The sequence below is a fragment of the Colletotrichum karsti genome (assembly GCF_011947395.1).
Source record: "Colletotrichum karsti strain CkLH20 chromosome Unknown Scaffold23, whole genome shotgun sequence".
Classification (NCBI taxonomy): Eukaryota; Fungi; Ascomycota; class Sordariomycetes; order Glomerellales; family Glomerellaceae; genus Colletotrichum; species Colletotrichum karsti.
Genome location: NW_024065923.1, coordinates 168,928 through 189,148, shown reverse-complemented (window position 1 = coordinate 189,148; position 20,221 = coordinate 168,928). Strand labels below are relative to the sequence as shown.

At 50.6% G+C, this 20,221-nt stretch overlaps 6 protein-coding genes across 6 annotated transcripts; 2 read left to right on the top strand and 4 right to left on the bottom strand.

Annotated features, from left to right (window-relative positions):
* Window positions 1-836: 836 nt before the first annotated feature.
* CkaCkLH20_07330 (uncharacterized protein) lies at window positions 837-1,676 on the top strand (the record flags this gene model as incomplete). Its single annotated transcript, XM_038890047.1, has 1 exon — window positions 837-1,676. One exon carries the CDS (start codon window positions 837-839, stop codon window positions 1,674-1,676), a length of 840 nt encoding a protein of 279 aa, XP_038744525.1.
* Window positions 1,677-1,882: 206 nt separating this feature from the next.
* CkaCkLH20_07329 (4-hydroxyphenylpyruvate) lies at window positions 1,883-2,908 on the bottom strand (the record flags this gene model as incomplete). Its single annotated transcript, XM_038890046.1, has 1 exon — window positions 1,883-2,908. One exon carries the CDS (start codon window positions 2,906-2,908, stop codon window positions 1,883-1,885), a length of 1,026 nt encoding a protein of 341 aa, XP_038744524.1.
* Window positions 2,909-6,710: 3,802 nt separating this feature from the next.
* On the top strand, window positions 6,711-7,340 carry CkaCkLH20_07328 (pathogenesis associated protein pep2; the record flags this gene model as incomplete). The annotated part of the gene is made up of 1 exon (XM_038890045.1): window positions 6,711-7,340. The coding sequence occupies one exon, from the start codon at window positions 6,711-6,713 to the stop codon at window positions 7,338-7,340; it is 630 nt and encodes a 209-aa protein (XP_038744523.1).
* A 223-nt stretch (window positions 7,341-7,563) lies between these two features.
* CkaCkLH20_07327 (quinate pathway repressor protein) lies at window positions 7,564-11,601 on the bottom strand (the record flags this gene model as incomplete). Its single annotated transcript, XM_038890044.1, has 3 exons — window positions 7,564-8,339; window positions 9,211-9,262; window positions 9,316-11,601. 3 exons carry the CDS (start codon window positions 11,599-11,601, stop codon window positions 7,564-7,566), a joined length of 3,114 nt encoding a protein of 1,037 aa, XP_038744522.1.
* Window positions 11,602-13,675: 2,074 nt separating this feature from the next.
* Window positions 13,676-15,721, bottom strand: CkaCkLH20_07326 (laccase 2; the record flags this gene model as incomplete). The annotated part of the gene is made up of 5 exons (XM_038890043.1): window positions 13,676-14,024; window positions 14,075-14,867; window positions 14,921-15,056; window positions 15,160-15,580; window positions 15,636-15,721. 5 exons carry the CDS (start codon window positions 15,719-15,721, stop codon window positions 13,676-13,678), a joined length of 1,785 nt encoding a protein of 594 aa, XP_038744521.1.
* A 3,048-nt stretch (window positions 15,722-18,769) lies between these two features.
* On the bottom strand, window positions 18,770-19,486 carry CkaCkLH20_07325 (cholera a subunit; the record flags this gene model as incomplete). The annotated part of the gene is made up of 1 exon (XM_038890042.1): window positions 18,770-19,486. The coding sequence occupies one exon, from the start codon at window positions 19,484-19,486 to the stop codon at window positions 18,770-18,772; it is 717 nt and encodes a 238-aa protein (XP_038744520.1).
* Between the last annotated feature and the right edge of the window lie 735 nt (window positions 19,487-20,221).

The window sequence follows — 20,221 nt, the reverse complement described above, 5'->3', positions numbered from 1 at the left end:
ATCGGATGGCGCAGCATGGACTTCACAGCTTCGGCATAAAGAAGGAGCGAGGTATGATGTAAATCTCGCGAGGAGGACATTACAATGGCTATAAAGATAGATCAGAGTGATAAGAAAGGTAATCATAATTCTTTTGACAGCAAGGATGGACTCATTCCAGCAGGTGAGGTTCAAGATTAACCAAAGGCTACTTCGGACCGGCCTCCGTCGACTTATGGGTCAGAGTGGATCACCGGCTCCGATGTGGGACCGGGCTGTGCTTCGCCCAACTCCCGGTGACATTGCAGACCATTTCGCTGGTTAGAAAAATGTATTCAAGTTAAAAGCTTATTCGAGGAAATTGCTGCGAGATAGACATCCAAAAGATGGTGTAGTATGAAACGATGAGTCTCGCGATATCCGGCGGCAACGCCGTAGCGGCAGAGACCTCTGCAACAGCTAGTCCGCGGCAGACGACAGTCACCGGGTCTAATCACCGAACCGTACACCCTTGTCGGCTATGATTTAAGTCAGAATACTGTTGAACGAGGACATTGAGGCAGACATTAGGACTAATGCGGTGCTATTGGTCTGGCGGCAAAGCTTTCTGCCGTCGCAAACAATCCTAGGTCTATCCATGAATGCGGCTGCTTTTCAACCGGTTAGCTTCAGTTCATGGCGGTTGATGATATCTTGCTACTTAAGAAAAGTCACTACAATTTGCTTCCCAATCGCCTGATACTCAGTGTACTTGAAATTCTGCACGCAAAAGTATTCCGCCCATGATGCCATCCGATACCGAGGCAAAGACTCTCCACCTTGTTGGAATTGGCGTGGGCCATTCCATCGCGCCGCCAATGCACAATGCAATCGCAAAGTCACTTAATCTCCCTTGGACATTCTACGCCACGGAATGTGCGACAATCGACGATCTCCTCACATTGGCCCGGAAGGAGTCGACAGCCGGCTTGGTGGTCACAATGCCATACAAAAACACAATCATGTCCCGCCTTGATGCACTCGACGACCTGGCCGAGACCATCGGCGCTTGTAACAACGTCTATCGAGATGCCTCAAATCCTCAAAAGCTTCGTGGTACAAACACCGACTGGCTCGGGGTCAAAGGTTGCCTGCTCGAAAAGGGAGACCAACCGGGCCCAGTCCTGAACAAACCGGCTTTGATCATCGGCGCAGGTGGGGCAAGCCGAGCGGCTGTCTTCGCACTGCACACATACTTCAAGGCTTCCGTCATCTACGTTCTGAATCGGGATGATGGGGAGGTTGCCGATCTCATATGCGACTCGCAACGTTTATCGCCTTCGCCAAGGATCATCCACGTCAAAGAAGGGGAGTCAAAGGATCTTGAGACCTCCTATTATGTCGTTGGCACGGTCCCGGACTTTGAGCCCAAGTCTCAAGAAGAACTAGCTGTTCGCGCATCCTTGGAAGATTTCTTGTCGAGAACGGAGAAGGGCGTCTTACTGGACATGTGCTTCAAACCTAGGCGGACGCGAACAATCAAGTTGGCAGAAGGTCTTGGGTGGCCTTGTGTGGAGGGAACGCATGTTATCGGCTATCAGATCGAGGAGCAGTGGAAACTGTGGGCCGGAGAGGAGAGAGTGAAAGGTTTGGATAAGGAGGGCGCTTGGAAGGTATTGTTGGACGCTGCCGATAAAAGTTCAGGTATCAACTTTTGAATATTGACTCCGATGCACGACCTTTCCCACGCTATGTTGTAGGTCTACATCTTCGCAAAATTTCATCAGAGTAAAAGCTGAACGCAGACACAAGTTATGTCCCTTTCTTGGCCATCATCTGCCATAGGAGTAGACAGCATTTAGATACGTTCACATGTGACGAGGCGATTGAATGGAAGTAAATCGACATTTCAGTACTTGAAGAACTACTCATTCAGCTTAAGACGATGAACGAGCTTCTTCCATGCTTCGATGCCTCTTCGTGCATGCTCTGCGGGGACTCCTTCGCCCTCCTCCGACATCGTTCTCGAGAACAGTTCCATGGAGACCCATCCTTTGTACCCGAGCTTCTCGATCAAGACCCGGGCAATATCCTCAACAGGCAAGTAAGCTCCTCGGTCCGTCTCATAAAGATATGCCCTGGCATTCCGGGACCAGTTCATCCGTGGCGGATTTCCGTCAACGTGGAATGGGTGGCCCTTCACCAGAGGTGTGTCCATGCGTTCGGCATCCACAACTTGAATGTAAAAAACCTTGGCCAAGTCAACTTCTCGCACCAGTCTCTCCATGGACTCTTTGAGGTCTGCATCTGCATTAGGCGTTTTGCCCGTCGGCAAAGCAGGGTCCCCCCATACCCGGCCAGCGATGTTGAACGTATCGAGGCAGAGTCCAAAATTGGGCCTGTTGACCTTGCAGGCCACCTCCCATGATTTCTCCCATGTGTCGATGTGGGTGCTCCAGCAAAGACTTTCGTAGGCGAAACGGATGGGCGGGTTTTCTTTCAACCCGAGATCGGCGAGCTCGATGAGGTCGCCAACAATGACATCCATGTCGCCAGTGAGCTTTTCGGCAGGAAGAAAATTGGCTGGGATCTGGATTGTGTTCGTCCCCAGTATCTTGGCAAGACTGAACCACACCTTGATCTTCTCAATGAGTCGAGCGTGTTGTTCACGGTCAAGAAGGCCCTCGTAGAACAAGAATGGTTGCAAGCCTATGACGGTCAGATCCACGTCATCGAGAATCTTGCGGATATGTCTCGTCGCGGCGAGAATATGGTCTGTGGTCGGCTCGTCCACGTTGTGAAGACTCTTAGCCAAGTACTCGATATCCTCGTAGAATACCTCAATGCCCTCAAAACCATGCTTGGCGGCTTGGGCGACCTTCTTCTCAAAGTCGTGGACCCAGGCGCGGCCTAGGGAGGCTGAGAGTAAAGCAGGACGGAATTCGGACATGGGGACTGGTTGGTGTGGTGGGTGGTGAATAATTCTAATTCGAGCGAAAAGAAGATTGAGAATCTGTTTCTGAATGTTCTTTAACTTCGTTCTTTGTTGTTGAGGTCAGTAAGGAGGCAACATTATGGTCCACCATACAAGCGGGTAAAGTTAACCTACCTGATATCATAGGGCGGCAGAAGCTTATCCCGGCACTCTCTGACGTATTTCGCGGAACCGAGAAAGGAGTTACCGGCCTCTGAGATAGCAATGACGAATTTGCCAGATTGTTCAGCTCCAAATAAGCGATTCCAGTGGGATCAAGAACTTTTCAGCCGAGGTCCTTGTCGAAGAACGACTGCAAGTCTGAAGTAACGTCCCCCAAAACGCCAAGATGTTCCATGAATTCAGGGGGATTCGCCGACCTACAAAATTCATCAGACGCAGATAAGTTGAAAGTGGAAGAGGTAAATACCAGTCCGCAGAGTCGAGATTGGCAAGGCTCTGGAAGAGCTCGTCCTCATCCATCTCTGTTGATGCTACCTCTAAGGCGGGGTCAACTTGAAAGTTGGAACCAAACGACGAAGGCTTGTTCACGAGTTTCTGTGATGGTTGGAAAAAGAGACCTTGTTGAGGTGCGTCTTTGTTATAGTTTGACGTCTGGGAATTGCCAGGGCCGGAACCGTTGTAATTTGCCGAATCTCTATCCAAGGACTGCGTGGAAATACCACAACTCCCTGGTGTGGGAAAGCCTAGCGGGATATATGGCCTATTTGGTTGACCAGTTGCTTGTGAATGGTCCTGGAGATTTTTGTTATCCAGCCGAGATAGCGTATTATTTTCTCGAACTTCATTTATGGGTTTTCGTGCCTGAAGATGATTCTGGTCGAGCTCGAAAACAGATGTTTGCAGAGCTTGCATATCCGCCTTGGACATCGTGTGAACCTGCAGTCGAATTTGGATGTCCAATGATCTTTTAAAGCACGCTAGATAGATCGTTGAGGTCGGTGGTATGGAAGAAATCCCCATGGAAAGCATGCGTTGGTCTAGAAGCCTCCCTTGCTCGTGCATGCGAGAAAAGCCGCTGTCGTTGTCGATGTTGGGCTGAGTTCCTGTGAGGCGCAATTTCTCAGCTCTCAGAGCTTCAGATATGCCGGCATATGCGAGTTGTAAGTTAAACTTCTGGGGAGATAGTTCAGTTTCAAAGGCGTTTTGCTGATTCCAGTTCCCTAACGCTCTTTCGAGTTCTTGTATGCGCTCGTTCGACCCCTCGCTGTTGCGAAACCTCAGCATGTCGTTGAGGAATGTAACTAGCTGAGTAAAACGGTTGAAAGTGCTGATGATATGTCCTGGCGTACGTTGTGGGAGAAAGACACGTCCTTGCACTTTTCGCATTTGCCACGGCTCCCATTCCTCACAAGAATCGGTTGGGAGCAGACCGACTTTTGTGATATCTGAGCGTTTGAAGTAGGGCCGCGCACCCAACCAACTGGCGACCAAGGTGTCGAGGACAAAACAGCAAGTGACAGTTCGCCTCAGACCTTCATCAATCTGCGATTGACCTTCCAGTATCTCTTGAACTGGAACTAGCGAAGTCATAGCATATGTTGCTTTTCCAACCGCAAGCCAGGCTGCTGCTTTATTACCACAGGAGAGATTCAGGAGTGCCAGAATGAGAAAGGCCCTGGCATGTCCAACCTCGTATACTTTCAGATCCTCCATGAAAAGCTTTGTGACCTGGGTGCGAAGTGCGGTGGCGCATCCCCGATCTTCCCTGTTCTCGGCCATGGTTGCTGAGTATGCCAACACTGCCATCAACGAACAACGATCTCCATGAGACATAGTGTGCGATGTGCTTGTTGTTTGTTTCTCGTTATCGAGCAAATACGCCAAGCGCAAAATCTCGTGTTTTTGGAACATGGGAAGCCAAGAGTGCGTGTCCGTGAAGTATGTTTCCAGCAAAGCTGACCTGTTTTCGGGAAGCTCGAATTGGGTATAATGAGGACTGTGAAGAGTTTCGAGTTGCATGATTGTGTCTTCGGGGGAACTAAAGGCTTGGGTTGTCGGTGCGAGCTCATGGCTGATGATTGCATCGGCCTCTGGTTGCGAACCTTTGTAAGCCGGTTCCGTGGCTGTGATGGAATTTAGGGGTTGATTTGTATCTTGAAGGCTCACGGTCTGAGGTTCATGGTTTCTCCTGCTGCCCTGCTCCTTTCGAACCTTGTCGATAAGCATGATGGCTTGTTTGATCCTGGAATCGAAAGTCTCGTTGGAATCGGCATCGTCGTCGTTTTCGGAAGGTTCGACAGAGAGCAAACGTTCCACTTGTTTGAGAACATCCGTTTTCCTCCAAGACTCAACCAGAACTTCGCAGGCGTCCGCATGCTCCGGAAGATCTGGTCCTGAGTCGGTAAGTTGGAACTGGGGCTGCCAAGTTTGGCCGTCGAGCAAAGCAGACACCCAGCTATCGGAATGGTTGACCGCGTTGAATATCATTCCAAGAAGCACTTCGAGTGCGCGGACGTAGCCTGTCCGTAGACCGCGTTTCTTGGGTGGGTTGTAGCTGCAAGTACGTCCTGCATCCAGACATGGTTGACACGCCGGTCGCCCTCCGTCGCAACGGTCCTTTCGTTTCCGACACTCATTGCAAGCACGCGTAACCCTCATACGAGTCTTTCCAAGAGAAACACCATCCTCAGATTCATCGGGGTCGTGTCTAGCTCGTTTAGCTCGCCGTGCGCTAGGCGGATGCTCCTGGTCTTCATCGGCGACAGAAGTCCGATGCCGGCGAGGAGGGCTCATCGTGGCATATCGATCTTAACATGTAGGGCTGTACAATAAAATTGCCACTTTGTCTGTTGGCAGGAGAGGAATCATTTGCTTGAAGGTATGAAGCATGCGAGGCAAGCTGTTCGTAGTTTGTCAAGCTTGTAGCTAAAGTTGCTATTGACGAATAACTTGACTCCACCGAAACCGAGTCGGGGTTGATTGAATTAAGGGGTCAAATCTAATACCGAGGTAGGCCCAGAACCCATTCTAAGAGCTTAATTTCTGTCGTGAATTAAATAGCCATCAAGAAGACTATGATGTTGTCTCTGATGGTGTAATTTGTCTTGTTATCATGTTGCTACTGTCCTTAGTGATTGCCCCTCGTCATGTTTTCACGTCATTGAGAATGATTATGAAAGATGCGAATAATACCTAGATAACCGTAAAAGGAATTGGCGGCTAAGATCTTTGCCGCTTTACGTCGCTCAGTCGTCAGTGCGGCCATTGCTTCAAGTGGGTTTCGGTACAGAAAGTGTTCCCGGGCATAGGTCAAATCGTTTGTATGTCACTTGGAGATGCCTGCTATCAATGAGACTTCCGAAATCATTTACCGAAGACAAGCTATATTGGTTCTTACCCCGACTCCTCTCCCCAGAGCTTGGAACGCGGGGAACATGGCGCCAATGCCCCGCGCTGAAAGACCGGCAAATGCTTCATCCGATGTTCGTCAATAGCAATAGTGTATGACGCCTCGCGGGCTGACATGAATATCGGTATTCAGAAGATTAGCTTTAAGCCGGGCATCCAATAACCTCTATTGATATTATTGTGTTGTTCTTCATGAACTTGCCATCAACTCTGTCTTTCTTTACGCACACATCAATCCCGAAACAGAACAGCCACAAGCCAGTATGGTGGACCTTCACAGCCTCCCAGCAGGCTCGCGCCCTGGGACAGCCATTCGAAATAATGGACCAGATCATCTGGTAATAGAGCGGCTTAAGCTGCGAGAACTTGCAGAGGGATGGCCTTCGTACAGGTAACCGTTCCCAGCATGAAAATTGACCCCGCACGTAGATACAATAATGGCTTACCATTGTGGGATCTCAGAGATGCCTGCGAATGGGAAAACTTCGAGTCCATTTTTCACCCTGGCGCTTATGTCTACACGACGTGGTCTGGCCGAGTTCCTTTCACCGACTTCATCGCAGCCTCGAAAGCTGGCATGGATAAAGGGGCCTTCATCATGCACCGATGCCACGGCTGCACCACCGATATCGACCCAGACGGCCGCCGGGCTGTCACAAAGCTGAAAGCGACTATTACACAACGATTCGAATTTGATGGTGCAGAATTTGATGTCGAGGCTGATTGCCGGTTTTGCTTCTTCTTCGAGAAGGTGGATGATCGCTGGGGTGCGCGCTTGGTCAGGCATTGGTATGAAAAGGACAAGGTGATACCGACAAACCCAGCTAAATTTCCCGAAATCAACGAGGAGAAGTTGGCAACATACCCGCCTGGCTACAAGTATCTTTCCTATTTTCAAGAGCTCACAATGGGTGTCAAGGTTTTGCTGGATATGCCAGGTCACCGCCGTCATGTTGGAACAAAGAATCTAGAGAAGCATGATCTTCTGTACTGGCAGGCAAAGGATTGGCTCGAGGGCAGAGACATTGAAGTTTAGACATTTTTAAAATCACAATCTTTCGCATTTCCTGGCCTATAAAGTAACATTCGCTCTCAAATTGTGACATGTTAATCTTGCTTGAGCAGAGCCGAGACAACTTCAAAAGAACTTCAGACGCATCATGTGGTTTTGTCTCTTAAGCTTTTATTGCTGGAGGTCCGAAGCATCTATTGAAAGCATGGCTGAGACCGCCTTGAGACTACACGATATTTCTATTGATCTACATGGAAGACTTGGCGCGCTCGTTCTCCTTGATCTTCGCCTGCATCGCAGCCCTCATCACCTCAACCGGGGCTTTTCTTCCAGTCCACAGCTCAAACTGTGCGTAAGCTTGCTCCTCGAGTACGTCGACGCCTTTGAAAACCCTCCAACCATCATGAAGAGATGCCACGAACATCATGCCAGTTACTTGTGGCCGATACGCCATCTCCACCAAAACCCCAGACTTGGCCCCCGAGAACAGCGCTGCAGGAACTTTCTCTGCGGTCAGATCGTCCGCCGGAACGCAGGCTATCACTACTCGAACTGGTAATTTCGTTGCGCCCTCCTGTACTCTCAAGACAGCAGCCTCCAGGCTCTCGAAGACATGAACCGTCGAGATCCTCGGGAACTTCGCCGCCATGTCGCGCGCTTTCGAGGCGGTTCTGTTCACAACAATGACTTCGGAAATCCCGATCTCTTGGACTGCAAAGCAGGCTGCACGAGCAGCACCACCAGCCCCAAGAATCAGAGCCGCAGACGATCTCAGGTCTTCAATGCCGCTCTTCTCAATGCATCTTTTGATCCCGTGCCAGTCGGTATTGTCTCCGACCAGAAGGCGCTTCCCGGATGCCGGATCGTCCTCAACGATGACGGTATTGACAGCTCCGATCTTATCAGCGAACGGACTAACACGGTCCAGAAGCTTCCCGATCTGGAGCTTGTGTGGAAATGTGACCGAAGCTCCACCAAAATCGTCCTTTTTGATTACATCTTCAACAGTCTCGTCCACGTTGACTGTCTGATGGATTTGATAGTTATGAGGAAGGCCGAGGTCCTTAAATCCGGTGTTGTGTAATGTTGGTGACAAGGTGTGAGATATGTTGTGCCCAAAAATGAAGAAGCTCTTCGGCTTAACTGGGTTACGTTGATGCGATTCCATAGTTGAGTCGACTGGGCACAGGTTGTAAGGTTTCGTGCGCTGGATATGACTGCAAACCGCCGAATCAAGTCACATAAGTAATTTGAGAATGATATCTGATTTGATATTCAACATGAATCGTGGCTGAGGTAGGTTGAATGCAGATTCCGCCTCGACAGAAAGAGAAGCTGGACAACCCAATAGCGGAGTCCTATCTAGCAACGGAAGAGAGCTCTGCCGCCGGCGCGAATGTAATCATTGTTCTTCATTTAACCTTGATAAGGAATTGAGTCCTTTCAAAGGTTCGATGTGTGAATTATGATTGGTAGAGTATATCAAGAAAAACCAATCAAATTCCCGCAAGGCGTTCGTTATCAAGGAGATCTTTCTGACGGTATCTGCCTACCGTAGAAGAAGGATCGCCAACGCATATCAGCGGTCGCATGACGCATTTGAGTACCACGCACCGCGCACCAAGGTAATGCAACGTAAACCTATGCTCCGTTCCAATGCACCACTCCATTCTTGCCGCATCTCATGGCTAGGGTATACACAGTAACATTGGGAGTCTTTGCCCATCTCGGGACCTTCATTCCGCTCCGCTGCCGCCCCTTATTTTATACGCTTTCAAAATCTGGTCTCTCATCACCTTTCCCGGTGCCTTTCTACCAGTGAATATCTCAAATTGCCTTATTCCCTGTTCGGGGAGCACCTTGAGACCGTCAACGGCAATCCATCCATGCTCACTCATCTCCTTGACTTGCTTTAGGAATGGTGATTCTAGGGGCATGTATGATAGCTGTGTCCATCGTTAGTGATGACGAGTTGCGCGTCTTCTAGGGAGAAACTGACCTCAATAGCGACGCCTCCAGTCGGACTAGAGAGCCACTCTGAGGGTAGGGTACGGTCAACAGATGACTGACCGTTCTCCTCGGGAGTGGAGATGCAGGAAACGACTATGGTAGGTCGATCAACGTCCTCAGGCCAACGATCTGTCTTTGACTGGAGAGCTTTCAACGACGGAACATCCATATCAGGTGAGCCAACGAGACTCTCTCCGGAACCCGGTTGAGACGGGCTTCCTCTCCTGCTTTTGGAATGATATCCTTCAAAATGCCTAATCATCTCCTGTGCATTATGACTTGTGCGATTATATATGAAAATGCTGCGGACTCCCAGCCGAAGCAGAGCGTACACCGCAGCGCGCGCCATGCCGCCTGCTCCCAAAACGAGCGCCGTTGTTCGTCTTTTGACGCCATTGATGGGTGATAGGTTCTGGCGTATGCACGTGTGAATGCCTATCCAGTCCGTGTTATCACCGTACAGGGCGGCCACCGGTCCGGACCTGTTCCTGTCGAGTAACGAGTGGATAGTTGCAGAGCGAAGCGGTATCAAAGTGTTGACTGCACCGATAGCTTGTGCTTCCGGGCTGGTGAAGTCAACCAGGGCGAAGACTTCCTTTTTGAAGGGGGCCGTGATACTGGCGCCTCCGAAGTTCTCGTCAGCTATCAAATGCCTCAAGTCGTTAACTGTCGGATGTTGAAATGTCTTGTATTCGTGAGGCATGCCACAAGACGCGAAAGCGGCGTTGTGCATAGCTGGCGACAGACTCTGCAGGACATTGGTGCCGTAGATACCGAAGTACATCGGATCGAGGAGAAAAGACGAGTAAAGAGCCTTTTGTGCCTCTTGTATTGTCAAAAGAACCTCCGTGGTTGATGATGGCGTGATGGATCTTAGAAGAGGGTCGGTGACTGGCGTGAAGGTCTGGTTTAGATAACAGGACATCCGGCCCAGACGGCCAGTGTTGTATGCAATGACCGGTATTTTAAACTCTCCGGGCTTTCCTTGGGCGAAGCATTTGGCCGCGAAGTTGTCCGTCGTCGAAGTCGCTATCCGGCATACCCGGACAATGTCGCATCCCAGACGTTCAGCAAGGTGTATCTTTTGTTTGAGCGCCGGATTGTCCCAACCTCCCTCCGATACGGAGACATCTGTGAAGTGTCCCATAACCTTACTCGTTCCCTTAGAAGACATGATGTCTCGCAAGACGGCCTCCTCACAACTCAAGTCTACACACAAATACTCGGGTGCGAGACGCAGGCCGTGATTCACAAGACGGAGATAATAGGTGATATCCGGATTACTTGACGCATCGTCCAGTTGAAAATTGAGGATGATCGGAAGGCGAGTGTATCTCTTGACAGCATAGTACTGTCGACTGATGAAATTGGCCAACGGGTCGTCGAAATTGAGTGATCTTGTTCGCATCTCCTGGAGCGAAATAACAAGCTCTGCCACATCAGCCGTCGTGTTGATGCCGCCAAGTCTGGGTCCTGCAGCATCCACAGAAAGTATGGGTAATGTCAGAGAGTATGTGAAAGGCCTGAATTCCGGCATAAGAGATGCGTCGCTGTGACCAGGTGGGTAGAAACTCTGGCCTTGACGGTCGCGGTCGGTGATGGTGAAGATGAGGTCGAGGAAGTCGTGTTCGACGCGCTTTAGTGCCAGTGATCTCGGGGATTGTTGGCCTGACATTGAAGTCTGCTCCGCGGTTTGGCCATAGCTGTCGGAGATGTTGTAGAATTCGAAGTTGGATACAGACCGATGCGTTGGTCCGCTAAGATGAATGAGGCGCTTGATGGCGTCGGCATCCCAAACTCGGAGATGTCTCTTGATCTCGTCGGCGTCTCGTAATATGTATATCACCGGGTGCGTCTGGGCATATTCAGAAAGCCAAGCCTGTCCTGTGCCCTCCACAGCTCCCGGTCCGCAGGCGATGACTGCTCTGGTTGGGTTCTCAAAGAGCATCGATCGCATCAGCTTCAGCTCCTCGCGTCGATACTCCGCGGCGCCGTTCTGGGTCTTGTAGGCCGAGCGAGAAAGACCCGTGACCTGAAAAAAGTGCTGGTCTGCGTCCAGAAGTCGGAATCCCAACGCGCTGGAGGCCATTACCGCCAAAGTTGACCTGCCTGTGCCGCGGATTCCAACGAGTGCAATGGATGCATCTCGGTGGTAGGTCTGGACCCGCGGCATGAACCCCTGCCATGGTGTCGACGACATAGACTCGATGGTTGTGGTATCCAGACTCGACTCCGCAGGGTCTGAGGTGTTGATGGGGGCTGGGCGGGCTGGCATTCCAGATATTGGAACGGAGAGAGGTGCAGTTGACATAACTTTTCAGACTATTCTGCAAGGAAAGAAAAAGCTATTCGGATTCAGACAAGTCAGGTAAAGTCCACGGAGGCGTTTCGCCACATCGTTGGACGTTCAGCACCTTCAAAGTCCCGTGTGCATAGCATGTCGCTAACACAGGACGTTGACCACTTCGGCCGATTTTGTCGGAAAAACGTTGAACGCGGGACTGAGACCGACGGCGATATCACACCCTCACCCAGGGTGCATCGGCGTTCTGTTGGAGAAGAGATTGGCGGCGAGTGGCGGCCGAGTTGCTGCGGATATTTCTTTAGTGGGGGCGGGGTCCAGGTCCGGGGACCACCGATCGGCGGAAAAGTACTTACCCGTGAGGTGCCGGACTGCCTGCCGGAGTCTTAGAATCATGACGCTTGAACCCCGGAAGTTGAAATCCATAAATAGACACGTGATAGCGATTCCATTTCATCAGTATCAGAATCAATATGGATTATCAGGAAATACGCCGCAGTCAGCGCCGCGGAGACGTTCGCAATAACCATAGTGTCAAAGCCAAAGTACACAGGGCTGCGGGCGAAGTCGGACTGAACGGGAGAACACGCGTTGAGCTGTCGCGTGACTGCAGATGCTGATGCCAGAGAGTTTGACTCATTGATCATATAAGAAAATAGGACATCTGCCAGAAAGTCCCATTATATTTGTTTTTTTGTTAACAATATTTCAATCAATTCTTTTTAGCAATGGGGTTGAGCTCACAACTATTACGCAGCAAGTACATCTTTGGCGTTGCGATAGCTGTCCCGAGCTTCCTAGCCGCCAAGTATGTATGGGAAGTCTACAGCCAGATTCAAGTAGTAGAAAGACGTCAAATTTTCAGTGAAGATCGAATATCACAACCATTTCGCCAATCGCCAACCATGAGTCTGGTCAATCCAAGGAATCACACGTCAAGGGGCGATCAGAGACACATTGACTTGCAGCTGCCGTTGACTGCAAAGAGCTTTACGGACGAGCTGCTACTGTCAGCATTTGTGCATGGCTTCTTTGGTGGCAAGGTGATTGCTCCAGAACGAATTGTACTGGCAAGTCTCAGAAGAGATTTCGTAACATTCGAGAGTGAGCTACTTCAACAATGTAAAGGAAGAATGTTCTGATCAAGCTCGTTTCCAGGTCTTGGTCCAAAGACCAGCGACGATAGACTGTGGACAGCCTCGGACATCTCGCGTCAAAGACTTCCAGCCCTCGGTTCACTACTCTTTGGTGCTTTCCAAGTCAGCGACATCCAGCTTCAAAAGCGTGATATCGAATTCGACGATAAGAGCCGTGAAACTAGCAGCATCGACTTTGTTTACGGAAATAACGAAGGCTGGTTCTCGGGAGCGCACAGATTCAGCGTCTTGCGCGACAGTACTCGACCGAGTTCCGTAAGGATTGCTTACGAAAGCTTCTCTTGCAATCCTACTCAAAACAAGGAGGCTGCTCCAGGCTTTGTGCATTCGTTTCATGAGGTTTACGCAATGCTTCTGTTCAGGAATGCGGTGGCTGAGGTGATGGAAGCCGTGAGAGCATCACAGGAGAAGTGAAAGTCCGCAACTTTCACCTTTCTGACGAATGAGAACGAATAGCCCAGTGCTCTTTTCGAATCAAGCTGGAGAATATGGAAATATCAATGTAACATAAGTGTACCATCGGACGTCAAGGCATAGTGAAGTTTGGGTGCGGAAGTAAATGAGCTTCACTGCTTGATTTGAGATTTCGCCGTATGAGTCCGAAACAGGATAATGACACTCTCTTTTCAGTAAACCGTTACTCAGTTTCAAGTGCCACTCAAGTTATGTGACACACTAGACTTTGTGCAATAAATGGCAGATAGAATTATACCAGCCATTGGAATGAACTCGGTTGGTTGAGGTATAATCTGATGTGAATTCTACCTGCTAGAAATAAACACAAATGCCCCGCCTCATGCAAAATGCCATGCCGCCAAAGACTTGAAAAAGTGCAAAGTTAAAGTACAGAACAGAACGATACATATGGACAAGAAGGTACAAGTATGTAATTACTGACCGCTGTCAATGACATCGGGGACGTTGCGGTTGGTCCAGGCAGTCCAGTCCTGGCAAACCTGGTTGATCTTGGAGGGGATCTGGATCTGCTTGATCTTGTCAGGCTGGACGAGGAGCTGAGAGAAGAGACCAGCGGATGCGTGCCAGGCAATGTGGCAGTGGAAAGGCCAGACACCGGGGTTCTCGACGGCGTCGAACTGCATGACCATGTGGCCATTGGCGCGGACTTGCTGGACGTCACGACGCTGAGGGTTCTGGGGGTTCGTGATGGTTCCGTCCCAGGTCAGCCCATCGCCCTCGTGGAGAATGTACATGTTGAAACCGTGAAGATGCATGGGATGGCTAGATGATGGTCAGTTGAAGCCTTGGAGGAGGAAAACGTGGTCACTTACGCAGCAGGGCTGTTGTTGCTGACGACGATGCGAACGCTGCCGCTGTTCGCATAGTTCTGAACGTTCCAGTCGGCATCAAACGTCAAATTTCCCTTGTTTGCCTGGACAAGAGTAGGGTTATTAAAGTCCCCTCTGAAGTCCTCTCCAGCCAGCTTCCACTGCACGATTCCAGAGGCGTTACGGGTGACCTGAATCTCCATGGTCTGGGTAACGGCAGGGGTAGGCGGCGTAAGCTTCATGACGGGCTTGGTCAAGGCAAGGTCGTCGTTGGTGCAGGTGCCGGGGTCGGGAACATTCCAGGCGTTGCTCGTGGGTGCCTTGTTCTGGTCAGCTTGGTCGTAGTAGAGGGCGGCAAGGGCAAGAGGCTGGTTGGCAAGACTGCAGCTGGTGAGGTTGCTGCGGATCCAGAAAGCGCTCTTGGAGTTACCAGCGTTGGCCTTGACAAGGACGTCAGTTCGCTGGCCGATGCCAAGAGTGACAACCTTGGTGTCATAGGCCTCGACTGGGACAAAGTCATTGGCGATGACGGTCATGGTGTGTCCGTCAATGGAGAAGCGCTGGGTTCCCTCGGCACCGGAGTTGATAAGGCGAAGACGGTGGGTCTTGCCGGTTTGGAACTTGAACTTTGAGATACCGGCGTTGTTGGTGCACTTGGTCTTGTCTCCAGCAGCCACAGTAGAGCAGTTGAAGTTGTTCTTGCCGTTGATAAGGTTGTTGTCAGAGAAGACCAAACCACTAGCGTTGGGCGTAAGAATGTCCTCGATGATGTCAAAGTATTGCTTGTGATACCAATCTGCGTGCCGACTATTAGGGCAATGCAGTGCTTGTTGCCAGTGGAAGACATACCAGAAAGAATGACCGGACCAACGTCAATGTCGTAGTTGTTCTTTCCCGGTCCGTAGATAACCATAGGCCCAAGCACGCCACCCGCATACTGGCTGGAGTAGTGGGAGTGGTACCACGTGGTGCCGTACAGAGTAGCCTGATATAGAATGTCAGTATTCAATGAAGAAACCCAGTTGAAGCTTCGGTGGAAGCCGGTGGAAGTAGCTCCATGAACACTTTCTGGATCTGCATGAACGTACCTGGAACTTGTAGGTGTGGCTTTTACCGGGAGCGATGGGGCACTGGCTGATAGACGGGACACCATCCTCCCATTGGGTGTTCTGTTGTCTGAATCCGTGCCAGTGCAAAGAGGTTCCCTCAGGGTTGTCTTCGATGTTGTTGTGGACTGTGACCTGAATCCAGTCTCCCCAGTTGGCCTCAATGGTCGGGCCGGGGTAAGCGCCGTTCACCAAGAGAACCTTGCGCTCATAACCGTCAGGTGCAATGACTCCACGGCTAATGGTGAAGTCGAGCGTCCGGACGACACCGGTGTTGGGCCACTGCTTGTACGGGTTGGTACCATCGACAGTGAGCGGGCCCCAGGGAAATCCATTCGGAAGGGGATTGTTGTTCAAGAAGTTTGGAAGCTTGGGGGCTTGCAAAGTTCCAAGGACGCAGTTACTAAAGAAACTGTCAGTGGAAGTTCTGATGGAAAATCTGCATATGGAAACTGTACCCGTTGGTCTTGTGTTGGTCCAGGGCCGCTTGGATTGTAAACAGCCAGTTTAGGCCACCTTTGAGAACGTCTTTGATGGCTACCATTTTGGCAACTAACCGGGGCCGGTCAGAAAAGAATACAAGTAAAGAATGTAGTCAAAAGCTTGAGCGAGTGAATGATGATGAGATTCGAAAGCCAAGAGAGAAGCTGAGCATGTTTGAGCTATATATCTGTGATAAGAGGGCTCGGGTTCATCATAACTCGAATACAGATACGACGGTAGACAAGCTCGCCTGCGGCATCCCGGCATCATGGCCTCTCCAGTCGATCGTCATCCCAGCAAGTCGGCTTCGGGAACCACGTTTGGACGTTAACCAATTCGAGAGCAACAAACTTGGCCTGATCGACATCGGACCTAGTGCGGAAGACTCTTGCTTCCGTGCTAGCTTCTCACCCACGGTCTAAGAATGGCGCCAGCCACATGCGTAGTCCCTGTAGCTCAAGTACCCAGTAGTGCCGTGTACGTGTGTTGTGCCTGAGAGTCCGGACGATCACCACCAACTGGTCGGTAAGTTCTGTCTGCGGGCTGAGAAAGCCAGATACGAACATTTGACAATGTTTACAAATACGGGTGGCAGAAATTCGAAAGTTCCCGAGACCTGGGCTGTCCATCACACGCTTTTTCCTCCTTCCAGGTATCTGGATAAGATGAGCTGTGAGGTGGAGGTCAAATACGGTGCCTGGCATAGCCGTTAATGTCAACAACCGTCATCGGATCGAACCATGCTGATCTTACATGATCAAAAGACTACACAAAGGGGGCTCACCTGAACGGCAAGGCGCCGTTTGGGACTAGAGCGGGTGTAGCGGGAGCGTTTTTGATACGAATGTGCTAAGGGTTATAGTTCGTTCGTGCGCTTACACACACGCGGCCAACTAAATCTGGAATCGTGAACTGACCACTCGAGAACCATATCTGACCAAAATCCTTCGTCTGACTCAAAGAAAGCTCAAAGTTCAAAAGTTCGGGTCGAGTAGTCAACTCCGTCGGAAATAGGAAAACGATGCAGAATGCAGCTATCAATGGTGCAAAAGCATCATCTCAACTACCAATCCCGGTGCTCCAAGAATGGAATTGCATGTGTCGTCGCCAAACCGAGAACGACAACGACGACCGGTGACCCTGAAACATCGAAGCGGACGTCCGTAGGGCGCTAGAATGGGTGAAGAAGGCGGTCGTCTATGTAGAAATCAGACACCAAGAAACTGTCAGCACTGCACGAGAAGTGCCACAGAATGACATGTTTACTCCGCGTCCGAACCGAGTCATCAACCTTCTGTTCTCTCTCTGGCATATCAGCCCCAGGGGTTTGCCGCTCCCACCACGGGCTGTGCGGCGGCTCGGGTGTGCTCCGAGTCCGAGCTTTCGACCAATACGATTGTGGCAGAGCAAAACATCGGATTTCGTAAATGAAATAGTAGAAACAACTTGTCGAAGTCTCATGCCAGAAACGCTTAATTCTCAACCAATGCCTCAAAAACAGAAGATCTACAGGGGCCAGTCCTAGGGCTGATAAGTAGCATCGACAGAATTAGTTTGCTCAAGTAAGGTAAAAGAATGTAACCCAATCTCAAGCGGCCCCAGGTCGGCTTCAGAAGGTAATCTCGGTGGTTGGGGGAGAGAGATCCGCGCTAACATGACTAACCGGGATGATCCCCTTCACACCAACCCGCGCCACGTCGGCACTCGTTCAAGTAGCGCGCAGAAGACGCTCTGACAACATTCAACCAGTCGCGTTTCTTTGCTGCCGGGAAGCCGGGGCATCCGCAGACAATCCAAATGAAAGAGATCGGTTCCGGCCAAGCGGTTGTCTCGGAAACGGAACGGGATTGCATGCCCACCGTGCGGGCTGCAGGGCTCTGTGGCAGACAGTCCCAAAGGCTCGGATGACCTCTGTGTCGTGCGTCGAAACGTGCGAGGTCGAGAACGGATGGCAAAATTGATTGATCCTGACTGCAGTTGAACCAACTCTTGACCGGCGGAGGTGCATTCACGCCTTTGGGTATCTGATCATATAGCGATGACGACGACTTTGGTTGGTGTCTCTCACTCGAGCCTCAAATGACGGAATGGCGGCTGTCAGGTCCATGATGTTTGCGCATGCCACGACTAGTTGCTGGGCAGCAAGTGATGGTCAGATTATTGAGAGTAGTGAGGCTGAACTCCGAAGCTTTGCTTCATCGTCACGCGACAAGGGGCAAAGAGTTATTCTCAGATGGTGTACAATGGAACCCATAATCAACAATAACCAGCCTCATAAGTCAAAAGTTCGGAGATAATTGCATGCTTTTTTTTTGTTGGGTGTGACGCATTGGTTCAAGCTAAAGATCAGAAGAGTTACTTCGTTGTATGGAGCGACAAATACTGAACATATGGGAGGGTCGGAGGACACGCCTCCATACGAAGTAGTCGTGATTCCAGTCCAGCAATGGCCTATCAATTAACGGGTTCGATGAGGTTGAGGTGCGTAGAAGTTGAGAGGATCCGGAGGCGTTGAGCACTTGTCAATGGGATGGATGGCGTTGCCAAGACTGATGAGGATTCCATTCTGTCTCGTCACGGGCGCCAAATCCTGAAGGCATCATAGCCGGGCAAACCAATACCGCCAAGAAATTTGGATGTCAGCATTTTATTTCGACATGTGGCATGGCACACGACAACATGAAATTGCCTAAATCTATCACATGTGCAATTCAAAATTATGTATACAACGTGATGCAACAATCTGATCCGACCGATATAGTTCAAAAGTAAAGACGGGAGATTTCAACGAACTATACTGAGCAATATTAGCGTTAGGTCTTGACGACACGGCAAGACAGTCAGCATGTCAAAGCACGGAAGCCTGAATTGGCGGCAACCCCGTGTGGAAGAATTACGTGACAATGATTTTGGAGGATGCATCTCAGTTGGTGTATGAAAAGCGCTTAAGCTACCTTTAGTCAATCTTCTAAACTGTAGTCCTCCGAAACTATGTCGCATGACGGGGAGAGCGTGGAAAGACTGCGTGGAACATGAGTCTCTCTTAGCTTCAAACGGCACAAGAACTACCATCGCCGCGGTGATCCAAAACCAACATCGGGCCAGAAATCTACTGGCAGTCAGGGCAAACGGCCTGAACGTACTCAAGGTACTCCGCAGCGTACTCCTGGTTAGACTTGAGTCCACCGCAAGACTGCCTGCGGAAGAGATCCCTCGCGCGCCTCTTCGAGCAGCTGCTGAACTCGGCCCAGGGAGCCTCCTTCCAGGCAGGGTGACCAGCAGGGAAAGCAGCAAGCTTCGGCTGGATACCACCAGTGCCCATGTTTCCGTAGATAGCCTTGGAGTAGAACGGGTTCAGCTCCTCCTTGCCCTTGACGCCGTTCCTGACGGGAGTCCATCCGATGATTTGGTTGTCCTTGATGCCGCCGAGAGCTGCGAACTCGGCTTCCTCGGGGTACGGGTTGTACTTTCCGAGGGTGCCCGGGCAGTCGATCATGTTGGGGGCTGAGTGGATGCGGTAGATGTAGCCGTTGCCGTTGAGGAACTGGGTGACCCAGCGCTCGGCCAGGGCCGGGTCCGAAGTGGTGGAGACGTAGCCGTCTTCGTCCTTGCTGAAGCCGTTGCTGGCTCCGTTGACGTGGTTCCACAGGCTAGTGTCCGGAGTTGCTACTCCAAAGGTAGATTGGCCCTTGGGCAAGAAGCCCTTGGAGGCTTGAATGGTGGTGTATGGACGGGAGTCGGCACGGTAGAGGTCAACGGCGTTGCAAAGCAGTGACCACAGAGAGAAGAGGAAGAACCCAAAGACAAGAGGGTGATGTCCAGCCATTTTGAAGCTTGTTAGGATGCGATCAAGTGAAGTTGTAAAGAACGTGTGACTGTTGTCCAGTAACTTTTTATAAAAGAATGTGAAGCTATAAGACCATGAGAGATAGTAATGTCACGATACGAGAAGAAGGACAAGTCCTCCAGACTTATATCCTTCTCGCCATCACGGCCTGAGTTGAATTGGCTAGCAGTCGTGATATCGACTCAAGACATTAGAGACTTGACTAATCCACGGGTTCCGCGGCTGGGCGTCGGAAATAGACCCCGTACGACTATGTCAGCCTTGAAAAGGTTTCTGAAGTGCAATTAATTTGCATGCATGATGATCCCGTCAAATGACCACCATAGCCAAGAGAAAGCTGTCGGCCATACTTTCTCAACATCGATTCATTTAGCCCTCAAGGTACTTACATGTCGTTTCCATTGCACTTGAGCTAACTAAATGCAGTTGTCGGTAGAGATGTTGTCTCGCGGGCGTCTGAAGATGGACAGCTCCGGCGGGACTCGGCACAGCCGCAGGCATAAACCCCACAGTCATCAATTAGAGTTGCAGATCAGAAGATCCCAATACCTGCTCGAGTTTATTTTTCCCTCCCGAACGAGCCGCGACAGCTCCATGCGGACATGGAGTTGTCTCTTTGCGGAAAACCAGGGTCTCAGGTTAGGTAGACTTGAGCTAATGTTGGCCTCTCGGTTTCAGATATAACACTTCCCAGGCTGACTGCCAGCAACTCGC